This window comes from Hemitrygon akajei, chromosome 15, assembly GCF_048418815.1.
Source record: "Hemitrygon akajei chromosome 15, sHemAka1.3, whole genome shotgun sequence".
Lineage (NCBI taxonomy): Eukaryota > Metazoa > Chordata > Chondrichthyes > Myliobatiformes > Dasyatidae > Hemitrygon > Hemitrygon akajei.
In genome coordinates, this window is record NC_133138.1 from 53882978 (window position 1) to 53902082 (window position 19105).

The 19105-nt window shown below is 40.3% G+C and overlaps 1 protein-coding gene across 2 annotated transcripts in view; it reads left to right on the forward strand.

Moving 5' to 3' along the window:
* Positions 1-19105, forward strand: part of LOC140739358 (glutamate receptor ionotropic, delta-2-like) — a 506376-nt gene that overhangs the window by 438871 nt on the left and 48400 nt on the right. For both annotated transcript variants that reach the window (XM_073067583.1, XM_073067584.1), the window contains one exon: positions 11485-11629. In XM_073067583.1, coding sequence (XP_072923684.1) covers positions 11485-11629 — 145 coding nt within the window. The remainder of the gene's footprint in view (positions 1-11484; positions 11630-19105) is intronic.

Sequence of the window (19105 nt, forward strand, 5' to 3'; positions counted from 1 at the left end):
CCATCCTTGAACACTCCTGTGGCATCATCCAGTACCAGTCTTGATTTGTTTTCAGTTGATTTTATTTTAAGTGGTCCTGTATGCAAACACTGAATGGATCTCTAATCAAGTTGTAGTTGTTTCAGCCAATCTCATTGCCACAATGGCGGTGCTTCTGTTTTTACCACATACGTGGCTTGTTGATTGTTGTATTTCACTGTTATGAATGCAATTCCCATAGGAGTTTTCTTTTCTTTGATATAGGTTCTTATTTGGATAATTGCAGGATTCAGTTCAGTATCTTTGAAATGCATTTCAAACTCATTTTGTGGAATGACTGACGAGCAGACCCAGTGTCCAATTCCAATTTAATTGATTTGCTATTCATATCTGGTGTAAGCTATGGTGCTTGTCTCTTGTTAGTTTTGATATTATAAATCTCAAGGCTACTCAGTCCTGTGTCACTCCCATCATTATCAGATTGTTTCATCAACAGTGTGCAGATTAATGCTCCTTTTGAAGGTGCAACCTGACTCTTTACCTTTTTCTCTACCCTGTGCTGGCCATGTTTTGATTGCCTGACATGCTCTTTGATTGTAACCTACTTTATTGCGATTTCTGCACATTTTGCCTTGAAAGTTGCATTAGTCTCGTGTATCTGAGCCTCTGCCATAATGGTAACATAATTTGTTCAGCCAGGCAGGTTTCTATTTAGATGTTGCAATTTTGTTCATGCTCACCTTCATTTCTGACTGCAACTCAATTGTGTCTCTGGCTGCGGTTTCCATTTATACAGCAATTTCAACTGCTCTTTTAGATGTGAGTTGTGCTTCAGTTAGGCATCGTTTTTGAATGTTTTCTTGGAAGATTCCACAATCTAAATGATCTCTTAGTGCATAATTTAGCCCATTACCGAACTGACAATGTTCAGACAGTTTCTTCAATTCAGTCACATATGTTGAAATGGACTCCTCTTCCTTTCGACTCCATTTATGAAACCTAAAGCTTTCAACTATCAACAATGGTTTCAGATCTAAATGTTTATGATATCAGCAATGCTCATTTCAGCTGTTTTTTTGGACACTCAAACTTCTAAGCAAACTGTCTGCTCTTCCACCAGTTACGCTCAGCAACACAGATACTCATTTCTCATTGGCTATTTCAAATGCTTCAACATATTGCTCAATCCACTCAGTATAACATCCAATTATCTGTTGTGCAATTGAACACATCTTTCTTTTCAACATAGCCAACCATTTCCACTTTTTTTATTTATTAGTATCATCACACAGTACACACTATTTAGGACCAGTGAATTTTGTCCATTTTCTGGCTTTATAAAAATTGTGTTTATTTATTTATTTATCACTTCAAAGGTTTCAAAGGTACATTTAATGTCAGAGAAATGTATACAATATGCATCCTGAAATTCTTTTCCTTCGCAACTATCCACGAAAAAAGAGTGCCCCAGAGAATAAATGACAGTTAAACGTTAGAACCCCAAAGTCCCCCCAGCTCCTCCCTTCCATGCATTAGCAGCAGCAAAGCGATGACCCCCTCCCGTCACCAGCAAAAAAGCATCGGCACCCCCCCCAACCAAGCACTCAAGCATGCAGCAAAGCATCAATAAAGACACAGACTTGCAGTACCCCAAAGACTACTCGTTCACCAGGTAATTCAACATACCACAGGCTGTCTCTCTCTCCCTAAGAAAGGAAAAAGTAATGTCGCTGTTTCACAGCGAGGGGGAGACATAACAAAAACTCGCTGATTTACGACATTAAAAGTCCATTGCGTCACTGTTTCTGAGCTCTGTGCCCAAAGAATTTGGGTCTCTGGGCACACAGTCAGAGATCTTCCGTCTCCCATGACACACTGATTTTCTGCAGTGGAACTGACCTCGAGTCCGTCCACATCCAGAGCCACGAAATCCCGAAACTCCAACGGAGAGCTAATCTTCTAGGCTGCGTCCTTGGTATATCAAATAACAGCCAGTCGTGAGACCCCGAGAGCGGGTCCCATTCCCGCAAAGGACCGTAGTCAGCATGTAACTCCAGGCCAGGGTCTTCAAAAGAGCCCTGAAAGGGAAAAATAGAGATACTAAAGATGGAAGTAGAGCTGTTTTGTAAGATGCAAGCAAAGGAGTTGCCGTTAGGCACCATTGTTGCCTAAGCTTCACCCCCCACTTATTTAGCGATACAGTAAGCCCTTTCAGCTCATCACACCACACCAACAGACCTGATAAAAACTAATCTAATCAGGGAACAATTTACAATGACCAATTAACCTACTTGGTACATCTTTGGCCTGTGGGAGGAAGCTAGAACACCCAGGAAAAACCCATATGTTCCATTGGGAGGATGTACAAGCTCCTTATAGATAGTGCTGGAATTGAAGTCTGAACTTCAGATCGCCCCCAAGCGTAATACAGTTGTCATAGCCACTATGCTGCAATGGCATCCATCTTTCTCTTGTCTGTCTTTCTCCTCCTGTCAAAGAAAAACGTGCTGCACTTTTTTTAAACAGGTATGTCTCACTGTACTTCTTTTAACTTGAACATCTCTCTGCAAAGAAAAAAGCGTGCCACATTCTGTTATTGATCTACCCTATATTACCACATTCCATTATATAATGAATCCATCTGTATGAAAAGAATGCAAGACAAACTTCTCGATGTACATTGATACAGTACATGTGTCAATAATAAATCAATTTAATCTCCAGGACTAGGACTTTTCTGTCTGTGGTCCTTGCTGGCTTCACTGGCTGCTGCTGGAGTTCTTCACTGCCAACCCCCAGGATGTAGCTACTGCTGCCCTGGCTTGCCTTTTTTTTGCACTTTCAACTGGAACTTGCTGATGCTGGTTTGAGTTTGGCTGTGGCCCTTGTCTTTCCTGAGGACGTGGGAATGGCTTGCTGCTGGAGTTCAGTCAGATCCTTGCTCAGGCCTTCCAAAAATGTTTCTTGCCTTAACCAGTTGGGTGGCAAGGAAGGAGTGACACTATTAATCACTTCAGTGGATGCTGGGTTTTTGAGAAGCATTGGATGGAACCAACAAATAAGTTAGAGGCAAGACGCCAAGGCTCCATTAAGTCTGCTCTCTATAGTTTCTCTCTCCCTAGACTGATAGTTATGTTAAATATTCAGGCCCTAATTATGGACTTACATGTGGCCAGTAACATCTGTTGTTACTGTGGTATGACTAACCTGTGAAATCAGACTGAATTTCTGGCCCTGCTAGTTCTGTGGATTTGGAACTAATCTAAGAACAGCTTGGCCAATGTTCCCATGATTCCGAGCTTGCTTTTTCTGGAGAACTGCTTGGTCACACATACATGCAAAATATTCAAAGTAAATTCTCCTGTTCAAGAGAGATTGTGTGTGTCAATTCAAGGACAAAAATGCACTAAAATTATTGTAACAAATAAGAACTACAGAATTCCAGAACTGAATATTTTCCATCAAAGAAATCTTTAAAGGAAGTTGGGAAAAATGTTGAAAGTGTTCCAATGATAACCTTTGAAAACATTTCTCGTTTTAATAACTTTTCTTGTTTTCTTTTACGTTGAAAAATCATGCAAATGGAAGCAGCATATCAAGGAATTATGGACCAATTAACAATTATCTTGGGATATTGCTACAGTTTATAGTTCAGGAAAAAAATAGTTGAGCATCTTGTAAGTGTCAGCATGGATTTGTAGAGAATGGACCAGAATACTGAATTTTTTTTGTGTGGAAAATGCATTATCTGGTTCATGTGCTATTTATTAGTGATGAGTATTTCTACCTCAATGCTGACCTATGCTCAAGGGTTGGAGAGGATAGTGTACACTTCCATACTGATAGTTTTCAGAGCAATTCTAGGCACTACAAATTTGGAAAAAAATATTGAAAATTGACAAAATATCCTACAGATTTTGAAAACATGAAACAAAAGCAGAAAATGCTTGCTTACACACATGAAATGCAGGTGCAACTCAGCAGGTCAGGCAATATCAATGCAAATGAATAAGCAGTTGAAGTTTTGGGCTGAGACCCTTCTTCAGGATTGGGGAGGAAGGGGGAATGTGCCAGAATATTAAGGTGGGGGTATGGGAAGGAGGATAGCTAGACGGTGTTAGGTGAAGCCCAATGTGTTGGAAAATGAAAGGGCTGGAGAGAAATGAATCTGATGGGAAAGAAAAATGAATCATAAGAGAAAGGAATGGAGGAGGGGTCTCAGGGGGACATAAGAGACAGGTGAGAAGAGGAAGGATGCCAGAGTGGGGAATAGAAAAAGAGGGGAGGAGGAGGAGGGATTTTTTTTACTGGAAGGAGAAATCAATAATCGTACTATCAGGTTGGAGGCTACACAAATGGAATACAAAGTGCTGCTCTTCCAAACTGAGGGTGGCCTCATCATGGCACAAGAAAGAGGGAATGGACTGACATGTTGGAACGGGACTGGGAATTGGAATTAAAATGTTATGCCATAGGGAAGTTCCACTTTTGGAGGATGGAGCGAGTGTGCTCAATGAAGTGGCCCCTCCAATTTACGACGGGTCTCACCAATGTAGAGGAGGCTGCATCGGGAGCACCAGAAATAATAGACGACCCCAGCAGATTTGTCTGTGAAGCATTGCCTCACCTGGAAGGACCGTTTGGGGCCCTGAGAGAGGGGGTAAATCAGAAGCTGTAGCACCTTAGCTGCTTGCAAGGCTAAGTGCCGGGAGGGAGGAACAAATGAACAAGGAAATCATAGAAGGAGTGATCCCTGTAGAAAGTGAAGGGATGGGGGGGGGGTAAAGATATGTTTGGTGGTAGGATCCTTTTGGAGATGGTGAAAGCTGTGGAGAATGATGTGTTGGATGTGGAGGCTCATGGGGTGGTTAGTAAGGACAAGAGGATCTTTATCACTGTCACTGCGCCGGCAAGATGGGGGGAGCACCAATGTCTAGAAAACAGAGCAGATGGGAGTGAGGGCAGCATCAATGGCAGAGGAAGAGAAACCCTGTTCTTTAAAGAAGGAAAATATCCCTGATTTCCTGGAAAGGAAAGCCTCATCCTGGGAACAAATGCAGCGGAGTCGAAGGAACTGAGAAAAGGAAATAGTGTTTTTACAGGAGATAGTGTGGAAAGAGGTATAATCGAGTAAACTGTGGGAATCAGTTGGTTATAAAAGATGCTGGTCAAAAATGTGTCTTCAGCGAAGCAGACAGAGAGATTGAGAAAAGGGAGGGGGAGGGGTCAGATATGGACCAAGTGAATTTAAGGGTGGAAGTTGGAGGCAAAGTTGATTCAAAGATGATTAAATTGATGAGCTAAGTATGGGTGTATAAATTGACAAGCTAAGCATGGGTGCATTAACAACCAATCCAGTCATTAATGTAGCAGAAGAATTGGGGAGCATTACTGGAGATGAATTGTTCTACGTAGCCAATAAAAACTCAGGCATAGCTGGGGCCAATGTGGGTGGCCATCGTTACTCCTCATGACTGGAGAAAGAGGGAAGAGCCGAAGGAAAAATTGTTGAGAGTGTGGACTAGTTTTGCCAGTTGGAGGAGCGTGTTATTGGAGGGAAACTGTTTGGTTCTTTTATTGAGAGAGAAGTGGGAATGTTCAGCAATTTAGGCAGCATTCCAAGTGTTGAAATACAAGGAAAGTTTAACAAGCAAGTGCTGTGTTACATGGAATTTCATGGTTTGGAGATAGTTTGTTTGAAGTTTTCAATATTTATAAAGAGAGTAGATTATTGAGTGTGAAAAAAAACTAACTGAAGAATTCAAGATTAGGATCACAATCAAGAAATCGATATTTTTCAAGATTCAAGATTGTTTAATGTCATTTCCACAACACAAGTCTAAGGAAACCAAAATAATTGTTACTCCAGATCCGATACAGCACAAAAAAATGATAAGATAAAGAACACAATAATAAAAAGACAAAAAATATTTATACATAAGATAGCATTATATCCAGCACATAGATTGAATGTACATCCATAAAGTGATGTTAGGCACGGGAATGTCTGTACATAAAGTGACTCTGACAGTAAATGATAAAGTAGTGGTGGTGAAGGGTGTGCAGGGCTGGGTTAGTCAGTGGAGGTGTTGATCAGTCTTACTGTTTGGGGAAAACAACTGTCTTTGAGTCTTGTGGTCCTGTTGTGGTTGTTACCCAGCCTTCTCTTTGATGGGAGTGGGATAATAGTCCATCAGCAGGTTGGATGGGATCCTTCATGATGTTACAGGCCCTTTTCTGCCACCTTTCTGGATATATGTCCTTGATGTTAGGTAGGTTGGTGCTAGTGATGCCCTGGGCAGTTTTGATTACCTGCTGTAGAGCCTGACTGCATGTTAGAATGCTCTGTATTGCTTATCTGTAGAGGTCATGAATACTGAAGTCTAGCTTGCTTCAGGCCTAAAGTTGGAAAATACTTCTACATACTGGGAGTTATATGGATTGGAACTATCTTCTGTAAACAGTGATCAATGGTAGATTAATTGAAGCCTTCCATTAGTTGGAGTTGACCAAGGATATTGTGGCCTAGCTGTCTATGTTCAGTCTATACACAAGCCAACATACAAGTCTTGGCAGTGTGATATGGAGAGCAAGTTGTTGATAGATTAACTATAAACTGTTAATCAGTGATTTGTAAGTTTGTTTTTGGAAAGTCATTGAATGTTCCAAAGCAAAGTTGGTTGTATTAAATTTAGTTCCAGATCATCAATGATCACATTGATTGGAAGCATAGGCTGGAGTTGCTGTTTCCTCTTCATCACCAAATACCTAAATAATATTAAGAATAAATATTCTAAGTATTTGTGATCACTGTGAAATTTTGTAGCCGGTTCAATAGGTACATTTCATGTCAGAGAAATAAATACATTATACATCCTGAAATTCATTTTCTTCGCAATCATCCACAAAAACAAAGGAGTGCCCCAAAGAATGAATGACAGTTAAGTGTTAGAACCCCAAAGCCACCCCCCAGCTCCTCCCTCCTATGTACAAGCAGCAGCAAATCAACGAACCCCCGCCCCACCAGCAAAAAAAGCATTGGCACCCCCACCGAGCACTCAAGTGTGCAGCAAAGCATTAATAAAGGCACAGACCTGCAGTACCCCAAAGAATACTCGTTCACCCAGTAATTCAACAAACCACAGGCTCTCTCTCTCCCTAATAAGGGAAAAAGAGGTGGCCCTGTTTCACAGCGAGAGGGGAGACATAACAAACAACTCGCTGATTTATGATGTTAAAAGCCTGTTGCATTGCTTTTTCCGAGCTCTGTGCCCAGAAAATCAGCCCCGGAAAGGACGCACAGCCAGCAGCTAACTCGCTGCCTTTGATTTTCTGTATTCTCCCACGATGCCTCAGTCAGGGGCACCGACCTTGAATCAGCTCATCTCTAGAGCCACCAAAATTCAGCACCCTGAAGGCATGCTCGCCTCCCAGGCACGTCCTAGGGATATCAAAAAGCAGCTGGTCGTGAGCCCCTGAGAGCAGGTCCCATTCCTGCAAACCAAAGTCAGAGTGGAACTCCAGGTCAGGGTCTTCAAAAGAACCTTGAAAAGGTAAAAAAAAGAGATATCAAAGATAGAAATAGAGCTGTTTCTTAAGATGCAAGCAAAGGAGTCGCCATTTAGTGCCATCGTGATTTTGCTCTGCCCTCTGATTTCACCCTTCTTGATGCACTTTTCCCTTCTGTTTCTCTCATGGATTCTACATTTGATATAGATTTCCTGAGTATACTGTCCTTCCATCAATTACTGTATCAATCTGCCTGTAGATGCTCATGCCAATCATCTTTGAAGAGTCTCATAAAACCCCAATAAAAGTTGCTGACAGTCAACCAGGTTAGATTACTGAAAGGAGTGTAGGATCTTTCAGGTTACTGCTTTCATAAACAAATATACAGAGAGAGCTTGAAAGGGTGCATACTTCATTGAAGGCAATTCCTCTCAACTAGCAGCAATATCTGGTACAACAATAGTCATATCACATGGTACACTCAGTTGTTCCAGGCGTATTTATATCATCTGCAACAAAATCTATTGTGCTCTGCTCGCTAGTAATCTTCAAACACCACTTAATTTTAAAGGATGGTCACTAATTTCCCTGCACATCAAATTATTTATTTTTATATTCAGGTTATACCAATCTCTATGCCAATGGGAATGCACTTCATTTTGACAAAGGAATTTTACATCAAAATAACCTTTCAGGCTATTGGAGGATGCTATTATTTCACAATGGAGGGAAGCCATTGGAACATGTTTTAGAGTGTATGTTATATAGAATCTATCTTATAGAGGGATGCCACAGTAGCATAGCAGTTAGCACGGTGACTATTACAGCTTGTGGCGTCAGAGTTTGGAGTTCAATTCTGCTCAGTTTGTAAGGAGTTGTGCGTTCACCCTGTGAATGTGGATGTTTCATCTGAGTGCTCCAGTTTCCTCCCACCATCTAAAGTCATACTGTTAGTAGGTTAATTGATCATTGTAAATTGTGCTATGATTTTGCTGGGATTAAATAGTGGGCTGTTGAACAACATGCATTTTTGGGTCAGAACAGCCCATTTCTCACTGTGTCTCTAAATAAGTACATACATAAATAAATAAATTATCTTTCTAAGCACATACTGTATTTGGAGCCTCTTCAGGTATTTGGATTATGCTTTTGTACTTTGTAGCTTTCTTTATAAAATCTGTCCTTTTTGATTCTACTTGTTTATCTTTTTCTCACTTTTTAAATGTGTGTTTCTAAATTTGGAAATATTTAGAAAGGAGTGTAAGCGTACTTCTGATATTACCCCTCCAATATATACAATATTGCAGAGAGTTCATTTGGGATTTATCTCGCCATGAACCCAGCCACCTACATTTTATTCACTGTTCAGAGTATAAATGTTGCAGGTGATTAGTGATGCAATTTTATTTTTATCAATAAAATGATATGTGCAGGGATTCCATATTTTAGCTTTCCACTTTTGAGCTAGATGTAGACAACTTTCAGGAAACAATGTACAACAGGGGCAGGTTGGTAATGGGTCTTTGGAACATAGAACATGAAGCAGCACAGGCTCTTTGGCCAATGATTTTGTGCTGACCTTTCAACCTAGTCAGGGATTAATCTAACACTTCCCTCCCACATAGCCCTCCATTTTTCTGTGATTTGAAGATATTTAGCTTAAGATCTCCATTCTCAGACACTTCAGTGAATGAGTCTACATTGACTTGAAACTCAGCCTGAGTGTGCACGTATACAAACATCCTCTGTGTACTGCAGCTCGATGTCTTAAGTTGGAGTCACATGGCTCTGGTGTGGAGACAACAAAGGATGATCATTTTTCTCATTCCACACCACTGAGGAATTTGTTGAGGATGAGGTGTAAGATTTTGGCAAAGAAGATTGAAAAGAGTGTTGAAGCAACGACACAATCTTCTTTAATCTTATTCTGCATTATTGGATTAGATCTGTGATGGGTGCATTAGTTAGTATTATAGCTTGAATTTTGTCATGCAGCAGATAAGGATGAGTTTCTATGGACATTTGATAAGGATTCTTGATGAATGAAGCTTCTTGTGCAGTTGAAAAAGGCAGTGTAAGCTGGATAATGATGCTCCCTGCATTATTCTTGGGAACTTTCACACAGTTTAGATAATTTCTGTCATGCCACTTGAAGAATGAAAATCACACAATGACCCAAGAAGCAGTTCTTTAGCAGCTGGGAGGAGACAATTAAAAAGAATCTCAGAAAACAGCAGAGTCCCTGAATTCTTCAATGACATCTCATGTAACAAACCTGCTGTCACAGGAACCAGGCCAGTGAATTTTCAGTGCCATGACTTTGTGAAAATCATATCTATATTTTAGGTAAGGAAACCAAAGGTGCACATAATTCTCTCCAAAACTCTTATAATTACAGTAAAATGTCTTCACTCCTGTACCCTCATCCTCTTGTAACAGAGGCCAGCATGCCATTTGCCTTCCTAAATGCAAGTTATACCAGTGTATTGGCTTTCAGTAACTTGTGTCACTTTGAAACCAACAGATATAAAAATCTGTTATTATCTTGAAAAAATAGATCTTTTTCTATTTGTGCACTCAGGTGGATGATCTTACATTTTTCAAAATTGTATTCGATCTGAAATATTCTTGTCCTGTTATTTAGTTTATCTACACCCTTAAGGCCTCTTTACAACTTCCTCCCTACCTTTAATAACTCATAAGCATACAACATAAACTATATTATGACAATCAGTTCATACACCTTGACCTTGGAAACTATGCTTAAATCCATAATTGTCACCATTTTGGATTGTGGGAATGACTCCAATTGCAATAATATGAAGTGACCTGAGACGATTTGTTATTGAAAACAATAATCAAAATAATTTTTTTAAACTGATTGTTTTATGTGGCAGAATGTTTGTATTATGGCAGCACATACTAGACCAGAAATTGCAAATCTGTTGAAACTTGAAAATATGCAAGTCTGAAAGGAGGCAACATAGAAGTTAGCATAATGTTATTGCAGTGTCTGCTATAGGCGACTGCAGTTTTATTTATTTTTATTTATTTTATTTAGTGATACAGCAAAGAGTAGGCCCTTCTGCCCCTTCAAGCCATGCTGTCCCAGTAATATCACAACCCTGATTAACCCTAACCTAATCGCAGGACAATTTATCATGACCAATTAAACTACTCCGTATGTCTTTGAATTTTGGGAGGAAACCGGAGCACCCGCGGAAAGCTCATGCATTCCACGAGGAGAACATACAGAGACTCATTACAGAACAGTGCCAGAATTGAACTGTGAACTCCAGAATGCTCCAGGCTGAGATAGCGTCATGCTAACTGCTATGCTATCCACTCATGGGTTCAATTGCCACCCCTGTCTGTAAGGAGTTTGTTCATTCTGTTTCCTTCAGGTGCTCTGGTTTCCTCTCACATTCCAAAGATATCCACATTAGTGTTAGTAAATTGTGGGCATGCTTTGTGGCACCAGAAGTGAGGCAACACTTTCAGTCAGCCCCCAGCAGGTACTTGGACTATGTAGGTCAGTGATGCAAAATGATGTTTTTCACCGCATGTTTCAATGTACATGTGACAAAGAAGTTAATTTTTATCTTTATCTTTAAACTTATTAATGAAGGTGCCAGAAGTGATGACTAGAGTTATTTTGTTTCCTTTATTTTTAGTGTGAAATTACATTTAGTGGATCTAATTTTATGTGTGACCCATTAAGCAGTGCTCAAAGATTCCCTTACAAGATTGAGAGAGTAAGTTCCCAATGAAACAAGGAAGGAAAAGTTTACATTTGTGCAATTAAATTAGTCTCCCATGCCATGGATCTATAAACACTAGAGTTTAGTGCAAAGGAGTACCCGAGATTCCATTTTCTGCACAATATCTTTCTAATATCACCCAATTCACCTTATGAGTGAATTACTATCCTGACACTTAAATCGTTGAGCTAATTTATAAACATGCAAATACTAATTTGTACCATGTTTTTTCTAGGCACAGGAGGTGAAGTACCCCTGAACACTTTGGCAGTTCGCTTGTTGATGGGTTTTTGGTGGCTCTTTGTGTTTATAATTATCTCAACATACACTGCAAATCTAACTGCCATCTTGACCAGTAATCGTATTGAAAACCCTGTTCGGTAAGATATTTCTATTATTTATCAGTCCTGATGAAGGGTCTCGGCCCAAAATATCAACTGTTTATTCCTTTCCAGAGTGCTGTCTCACCTACTAAGTTCCTCCAGCATTTTCTATGCATTGCTCAGAACAGAAGGGCATCTCTTCAGAACAAAGGTGAGGAGAAATTTCTTTAGCCAGAGAGTGTCCATCTGTGGGATTCATTGCCACCGATGGCTGTGGAGACCAAGTCATTCAGTAGCTTTATAGCAGAGGTTGATAGGTTCTTGATTACTAAGAGCATCAAAGGCTAAGGGGAGAAGGCAAGAGAATGGTGATGAGAGGCATAATAAATCGGCTGTGATGGAATGGTGGGGCAGATCCAATGGGCTGAATGCCCTAATTCCTTTACGTTGTATGGCTTCATGGTTATTTTATTGCATCGGAACGTGTATATGACTCAGCCATGCTTTACACGTACTTTGATGCAATTATATGCTAGCAAATTATATGTCATGGGGCAGATTGTGATGGATCTGGTCCCTATGTCCCTCCTCCTTTTCATTCTTGATTTCACTGCCGTCTAGAAGTGAACTGATAATATGGAATATTTCCTGAATGTATGGTTCCCATTTATAATGTTCTAAATAGTGTTATAGTGTTTATCTATAGTTTCTTAACAGACTGGCACTCTATTTTGAAATTAGTTAATAAATACTGGGCTCAAAATATATTTAAATTACACTTTGTAATTGAGAGGAATATTTTATGAATTCATTTTTACCTTGCCAGTCTCCATAATTATATGTATACAATACGAGCAAACTTAGATTCATAAAAACATTAAAATAGAAGGAGAAAGCCATTCGGCCCCTCATGCCTACACTTCCAACAAATGGCAGTGAGGTGCATGTTTGTGCTTGAACATTTACCTCCATGTCCCTTTTCTGCATTAATCCCATATCCTTAATTCCCTAATAGTTACAATTATGCTCAACTCTATTTTGCACAAATCTTTTAAATAGATCCTTTTTAAGGTGGATTCGAGTAACTTTTTTGTCAGAACTCATTTTAAAAAAACTAGATGGAAATTTGAAAATTCCGGATTTACCCAGGAAGTGCTGCATTTCCAGTTAATGTCCCCACCTTCCAGTACTGTGCGAGATGAGCGGTGGGGTGGGGATATGTCTCTAACAAAGGAGGTGTAAAGCCTTCCTTCCTTCCTTCCTTCCACTATTGTGCAGGTCACCTTGGGCAAGGTGAAGCAGCTGCTTACTTCTCCGCCCACCGTTCAGAGTCATGTAAAGCCTGGGAGCAGGTGGTGGATGGTCATATGAGCAGCTGGTATACATCAAAAGTCTGATTATGTGACCACTGATGCAGTCAGACAACCTCTGTGGAGTATTGATAATGGCTGGGGCCATCCATTTTATGAAGTCTCTGCCCAGTAGGACAGTGGCAAACAACTTCTGTAGAAAAATTTGCCAAATACATTTGTGGTCATGGACCACGGTTGCTCATGTCACATGACACGGCACATAATCAACTGTGCAACAGTATTAGGTACATATATTGGCTGGGGTGCCTAAGAGTTTTACACAGTACTATATTTGTCAATATAGGATGGGCAATCAGTTTGTAAATCTGGTGGGAGCAAAGGATGTTGAGAATGAAAAGGTTGGCATGCTGCAGGAGGGGTATGGGACAGTTGGCAAAGGAGAAATGCTAGGGACGGGAGGTGGCATGGGTGCAGACACTCCCAGCTCTGAAACACCAGGCAAGGTCATTTGATTCCAGATGTTTGGTTTATTGAGCATTACAGATGTCTCGTTGATGCTTTCCGCTCCCTCCCCTCTCTCTTCCCCTTTTCCCACCCATGATTCCCCTCTCCCTTCCCACTGTCAGTCTACAACAGAGACCCATGTCACAATCAGGTTTATCATCACTCACATATGTCATGATTTTTTTCCTGCGGCAGCAGTACAGTGCAATACATAAAATTACTACAGTACTACGCAGAGGGCTTAGGTAGTGTAGCTATATATGTGCCTAAGATTTTGCACAGTACCATGTATATTCAGCTCTTCCCAATAAATAACAGACTCCTCTTAATCCTCATACATTATATTTCCATTCTATTTAGCACTGAATACCATAATAAACCTGCACTAAATTTAGCACTCAGCAAAAAAAACTGTACACACTCGTGGAAATATCTGTGCATTTAAAAGAAAAATACTGTAATTTTTAACTCCTTCTTTCACTGAAATTCTTGCTATGGAAGACATTCATATATAAAACAACTGCTTGAAAATATCCAGAAGCAAAATAATTGACTAGATCACACTAATGTCTAAGTTGTGGTTCTAAAAAGAAGTGCTTCACAGCTGTAGTGGTTAAATCAGCGCATTTGGGACTTCCGTACTTTTGCTACAGTGTAGAAGTGCTCGAGGTCAGTTACATTGAGCCTACAAGCAGTTCAAAATTGAGCTGAGAGGCCAGATATCTTTAACTTTGTAGCTGGCCCATCATCTTTATACTAACCATAGCTGGCACAACTAGTCTGGTTGTGCTAATTTGATCTGTATTAAAAAGATTACAACACAAAAAAAGTAGTTTCCTCCCTTTATTTTTAGTTAATTTTAATGTTTCAATTAATTTTAAGTTAAATAAGTTTTTAGATTAATTTGTTTTATTTTTTATTCTTTTCTAAATGTCTCTGACCATCAGAGATCAAGAATAAAAAGGAAAGAAACAGCAAAAATGTTGTTTGACAGCTTAAGCTGACTATTGGGGATCAGGAAGTCCAAGGGTAAGAACTTAGTTTTCATCACCTGCAAACTAGTCACTGTTTGTTCATGGTCAATCCAGAAAATGGAATGGCCTCAGTAACAAGGCCAGCAGAATGTCAGGAACCACAGGTGTGCAAAGTGCAAATGTGACCGTGGGCATCATAGAAAAAGCGAACACTAGAATCCAAGATGGTGCCATGTACGGTAACCTCTGTACCAACTTTATAGTGTACTGCTAATTTCTGCAATTTCCTTTACATTTCTTGTTCAAGAAGCTGATTGTCACAACAGATATAATTAACTGACTCTTCTGAACATTGGGAAGATGGCATTAACCCACAATTTGCCGCCTTTTCTACACTGGGAACTCCTTGTGCGATCCATGGGAGGCTTATTTATTTCACCGTCGGCCAGGTCTCCACGAAGCATAAAAAAATTACATTCCTTTGTTTCCTGCCAGATCACCGGCAGTTGGTAAGAGTGGGCTCCCACACCTCTGCCCCTCTGACCCTCAACACAGGTGCCCCTCAGGGCTATGTCCTGTGCCCCTCCTTTACTCTCTGTATATCCATGACTGTGCCACCACTCACAGCTCCAATCTGCTAATTAAATTTGTTGACAATACTACATTCATTGGCCTTATCTCATATATCTCATATAATAATGAGGCAGCCTACAGGGAGGAAGCCATCACCTTGAAACAGTGGTGTCAAGAGTACAACCTTTCCCTCAATGTCACAAAAACAAAGAAGCTGATTGTGGACTACAGGAGGAATGGAGACAGACTAACCCCTATTGATATCAGTGGATCTGGGGTTGAAAGGGTGAACAGCTTTAAGTTCCTCGGCATAACTTGATGGCATAAACATCACTGAGGATCTCATGTGCTCTGTAGATTCCAGCTGTGTGGTGAAAGAAGCAAATAGCACCTCTTTCACCTCAAATAGTTGAGAAGTCTGGCATAAGTCCCCAAATCCTAAGGACTTTCTACAGAGGTTGAAGTTGAGAGCATCTTGACTGACTGTATCACTGCCTGGTATGGGAACTGTACTTCCCTCAATCACAGGACTCTGCAAGAGTGGTGCAGACAGCCCAGCAGTCTGTAGATGTGAACTTCCCACTATTCAGGACATTTACAAAGACAGGTGTGTAAAAAGGTCCCGGAGAATCATTGGGTTGTCACGCCAATCACTAACTTTTCCACCTGCAATTACCAAGGAAACGGTCCCGCAGAATTAAAGCTTGGACCAGCAGGCTCTGGGATAGCTTCTCCCACCAGGCCATCAGACTAATTAATTCAGGCTGATACACTTTTATTACTATGCTTTATGACTGTACTGTTGTACATATTATTAATTACAAATTACTATAAATTGCACATTGCACATTTAAACAGATGTAACGTAAAGATTTTACTCCACATGTATGAGAAGGATGTAAGAAATAATGTCAATTCAACTCAGTTCAATTTACTAGCTTCGTCAATATCTCTTCCAGTGACATAAAATATGGACTGATATATTTAAGTATATGGTTGCATTAAAATGTGTGATTCAATCCATGCATTTGTATCTGTCTCTATTGAAGAGAGAGTCCTCTACCTCCTTCTCTTCCATTCTTAGTTTTACTCATTTAATTTTTCCCACAATTTTATCAAACTATTATTTATAAGAGTTGCAACAAGCCATCTTTTCATGGGCATAACTGTTCCTAGCCTTACTTTGTGTTACCTGTAGTTGAATTTTATATAACAAAAGCTTAAATCATTCTTGAATATTGCTTTTATTATCTTTGTATGTCAATTCTCCAATTTGAAGAAAAGTATGAAGAATCTGGATCTGGGGATTGACAGCAAGGTTAACCAGTGGATTATGCTCAGTTGGGAGTTGAGAGATGGAGTGAGATCAGGGCTTGGCTCCACTGATTGGGGTGGGGACAAGGGGATGGGTTGTAATGCCCAAAGATGGGTTGCAGTTATGGGAGGGGAACTTTGCCATAGACTTCAAAAGATCATTTATGCAGTGAAGCTCAAAACATTCTAGAGTGGGTAGAAGAATGATTGCCCGAGGAGAGCAAAGTTCAAGGGGGCAAATTGGTTGTAATCTGCTTGCAGAAGCCCCTTTTACATTTACAGCTTCAGAAGGACCAAAGCTCCCAAACTAACATTGTCATAAGGGTGCTCAGTCATAACTGCTCCCTGGAATAATGTGACCTAATTTTCTAAACAACAGTCCAAAAGAGAATTGCACAGGAATCAACATCACACTGTATATGGATGATGCAAATATCATGTCAAATGTGTTAGGGTATTTCTGAGTGGAAATGGCTGGTCAAATTCTTGACCTGGCATTATTCAACCTGGACCTAGCCACAGTTGCATTACACTCTGGAACAAAGTGACTTCAGGTTTTTCTTCTAAGAGACAACAACTTATGTCGAAGTTGTTTCATGCCTGTTGTTTCAGTCACTATTAACTATGAAGATTCCCACATCTTGTGCTTTGCTCATTGAAGTCTTTCACATCTAGTGGAACTATTCCTGGCATGAAGGAAGAATGAATGAAAGATGGCAGCATATTAAGAAACATGCACACAAGGGAAAGCAATTCAGAAGAGATGTCTTGGAAGAGACATGCTAGGATTTAAATTTACATGCAAAAGCAAATAGGACATTAGAATTTTCAAGAATGAAGGTGACTTCAACATTGTTGTATCCAAAGCAGGGGAAGTGAAAATCAAGGGTGTAGCTGGAGAAGTAATTTCAGAGAATGAATGCCATCAAATTGCATATCTTCAACAGTCAGCTGGCAGAGGTCCTTTCATAAGACTCCAGAAATGAAAGTATAGAGGAAAAAGAGCAAGAAGAGGGGCTAAGAAATAGACATTTGAAACTAAAGACCACCTTGGTGGGGGGAAGGAGGACAAAATTCTCTGGAAAAGTTGGACAGCAAGATTGCTTCAGCCACACTGCCTCTGGTGATCTCATTCATCATTTTGACAAGGATACAGATGATGTCATGTGTGACTTTGGCAAGGGTAATAGTGTGGCACAGATGGAATTTAAACAGCTGAGAATCTGGGGAAAAGAAGCAGACAATAATTGGAGTGGGAGTGTTTTCAAAATGGTTAATAATGTTCCTTATCTAGGGCAAAGTGATATAAACAGTCTGAAACTGAGTGCATAAAGTTAGACAATAAGTATTTGGAAAGTGCAGAAGTAAGTCAATCCAGAGTTCAATACAAACAGAACTGGAAGGAGGTGTTGGGAGGGTTAATGGATGAAGCATAACAAAAGAAATGAGGGATGGCTCTAACTGTGATTGAACAATGAGAATAGTGAGGCCACATCAGATGCCATGGTCAAGGATATTTCTGAGAATTTGTGTTGAAGCATTTGTTCTGAAGGAGAGACTGTAAGTTTAGGGCAGAAACTGAGCTGAATTGAAATGAGTGAATTCTATGAAGATAAGAAGTCACTAATTTCAGAGGCTGAAGGTGAACCTACTCTTTATACATCAGAATCACTGATATATTGATCATAGAACAGTATAGCACTCTACAGGCCATTTGGCCCATATTGTTCAAATGGTTCAAATTTTTTAATTTAATGCTAGAGAACTTATGCAATATACAAGCTGAAATTCTTGTTCTTCACAGAAATCCATAAAAACAGAATAGTAACCTAAAGAATAAGTGACGGTAAAACATGTTGGAACCCCAAATCCCCTCTTCTCCCCCCACCCCCACACACAGGCATCAACTGTCCCCCCTCCTCCCCACATCCAGCAAAAAGCATCAGCACCCACCACCCCCCAAGCAAGCAATAGCGAAGCCTTGAAAAGAGAGACCACGATCTGCAGTACAACAAAAACTATTCATTCACCCTGGTAATCGCTCTCTCTCTAAAAAGAGGCAGAGAGATGTCACACAGCAAGAGGAAAAACAGCTCGCTGATTGCATGCCGTGTTGCTTTGTTATGAATGATCTGAATCAAGAATCGGCAGCAAACTCTTCCCCACCATTGAGAAATGAGAGAGAGCAATCCAAGTACGGAGACCTCCGACAGCTTATTTGCTATATGCGATGTTCCGTTTTCTCTGCAACGCTTCAGACAGCAACACCAGCTTGGAGTCGATTCATCCACAGAGCCTCAGAAACCTTAAGGCACGCATGTCTTCCAGGCCGCATCCTTGGGATATCGAAAAACAGCCAGTTGATGAGCAGGAGCCATCACTGTAAAGAACCGCACCATGAGTACAACTGTAGATCAAGGACTCTGACAGAACCCATCCACCTTGAAAAGGAAGAAAGGAGAAATTAAAGGAAGAAATTAAGCTGTTTTCACAGATGAGCTCAAAGAAGCTGCCCCCAGCGCCATCTTAATTCCAAAGGTTTCCAACCCTTTAAACTACTCCATGGTCAACCTAACCCTTCCCTCCCAAAGAGCCCTCCATTCCTTCTTTCATCCATGCACCTATTTAAGCATCACTTAAGTGTCTCTAATTTTTCTCCCTCTAACTCCATCCCTGGCAGTGTGTTCCATGTACTTGCCACTCACTGTAAAAAAAAACCTATTGCTGACATCTCAGCTATAACTTCCTCCTAAACACCTAAATGTTATGCCGCCTTTTATTAGCTATTTTTTCCCTAGGAAAATAGAAGCTGGCTGTTGAGTTTATCTATGTCTGTTATCAATTTGTAATCCTAC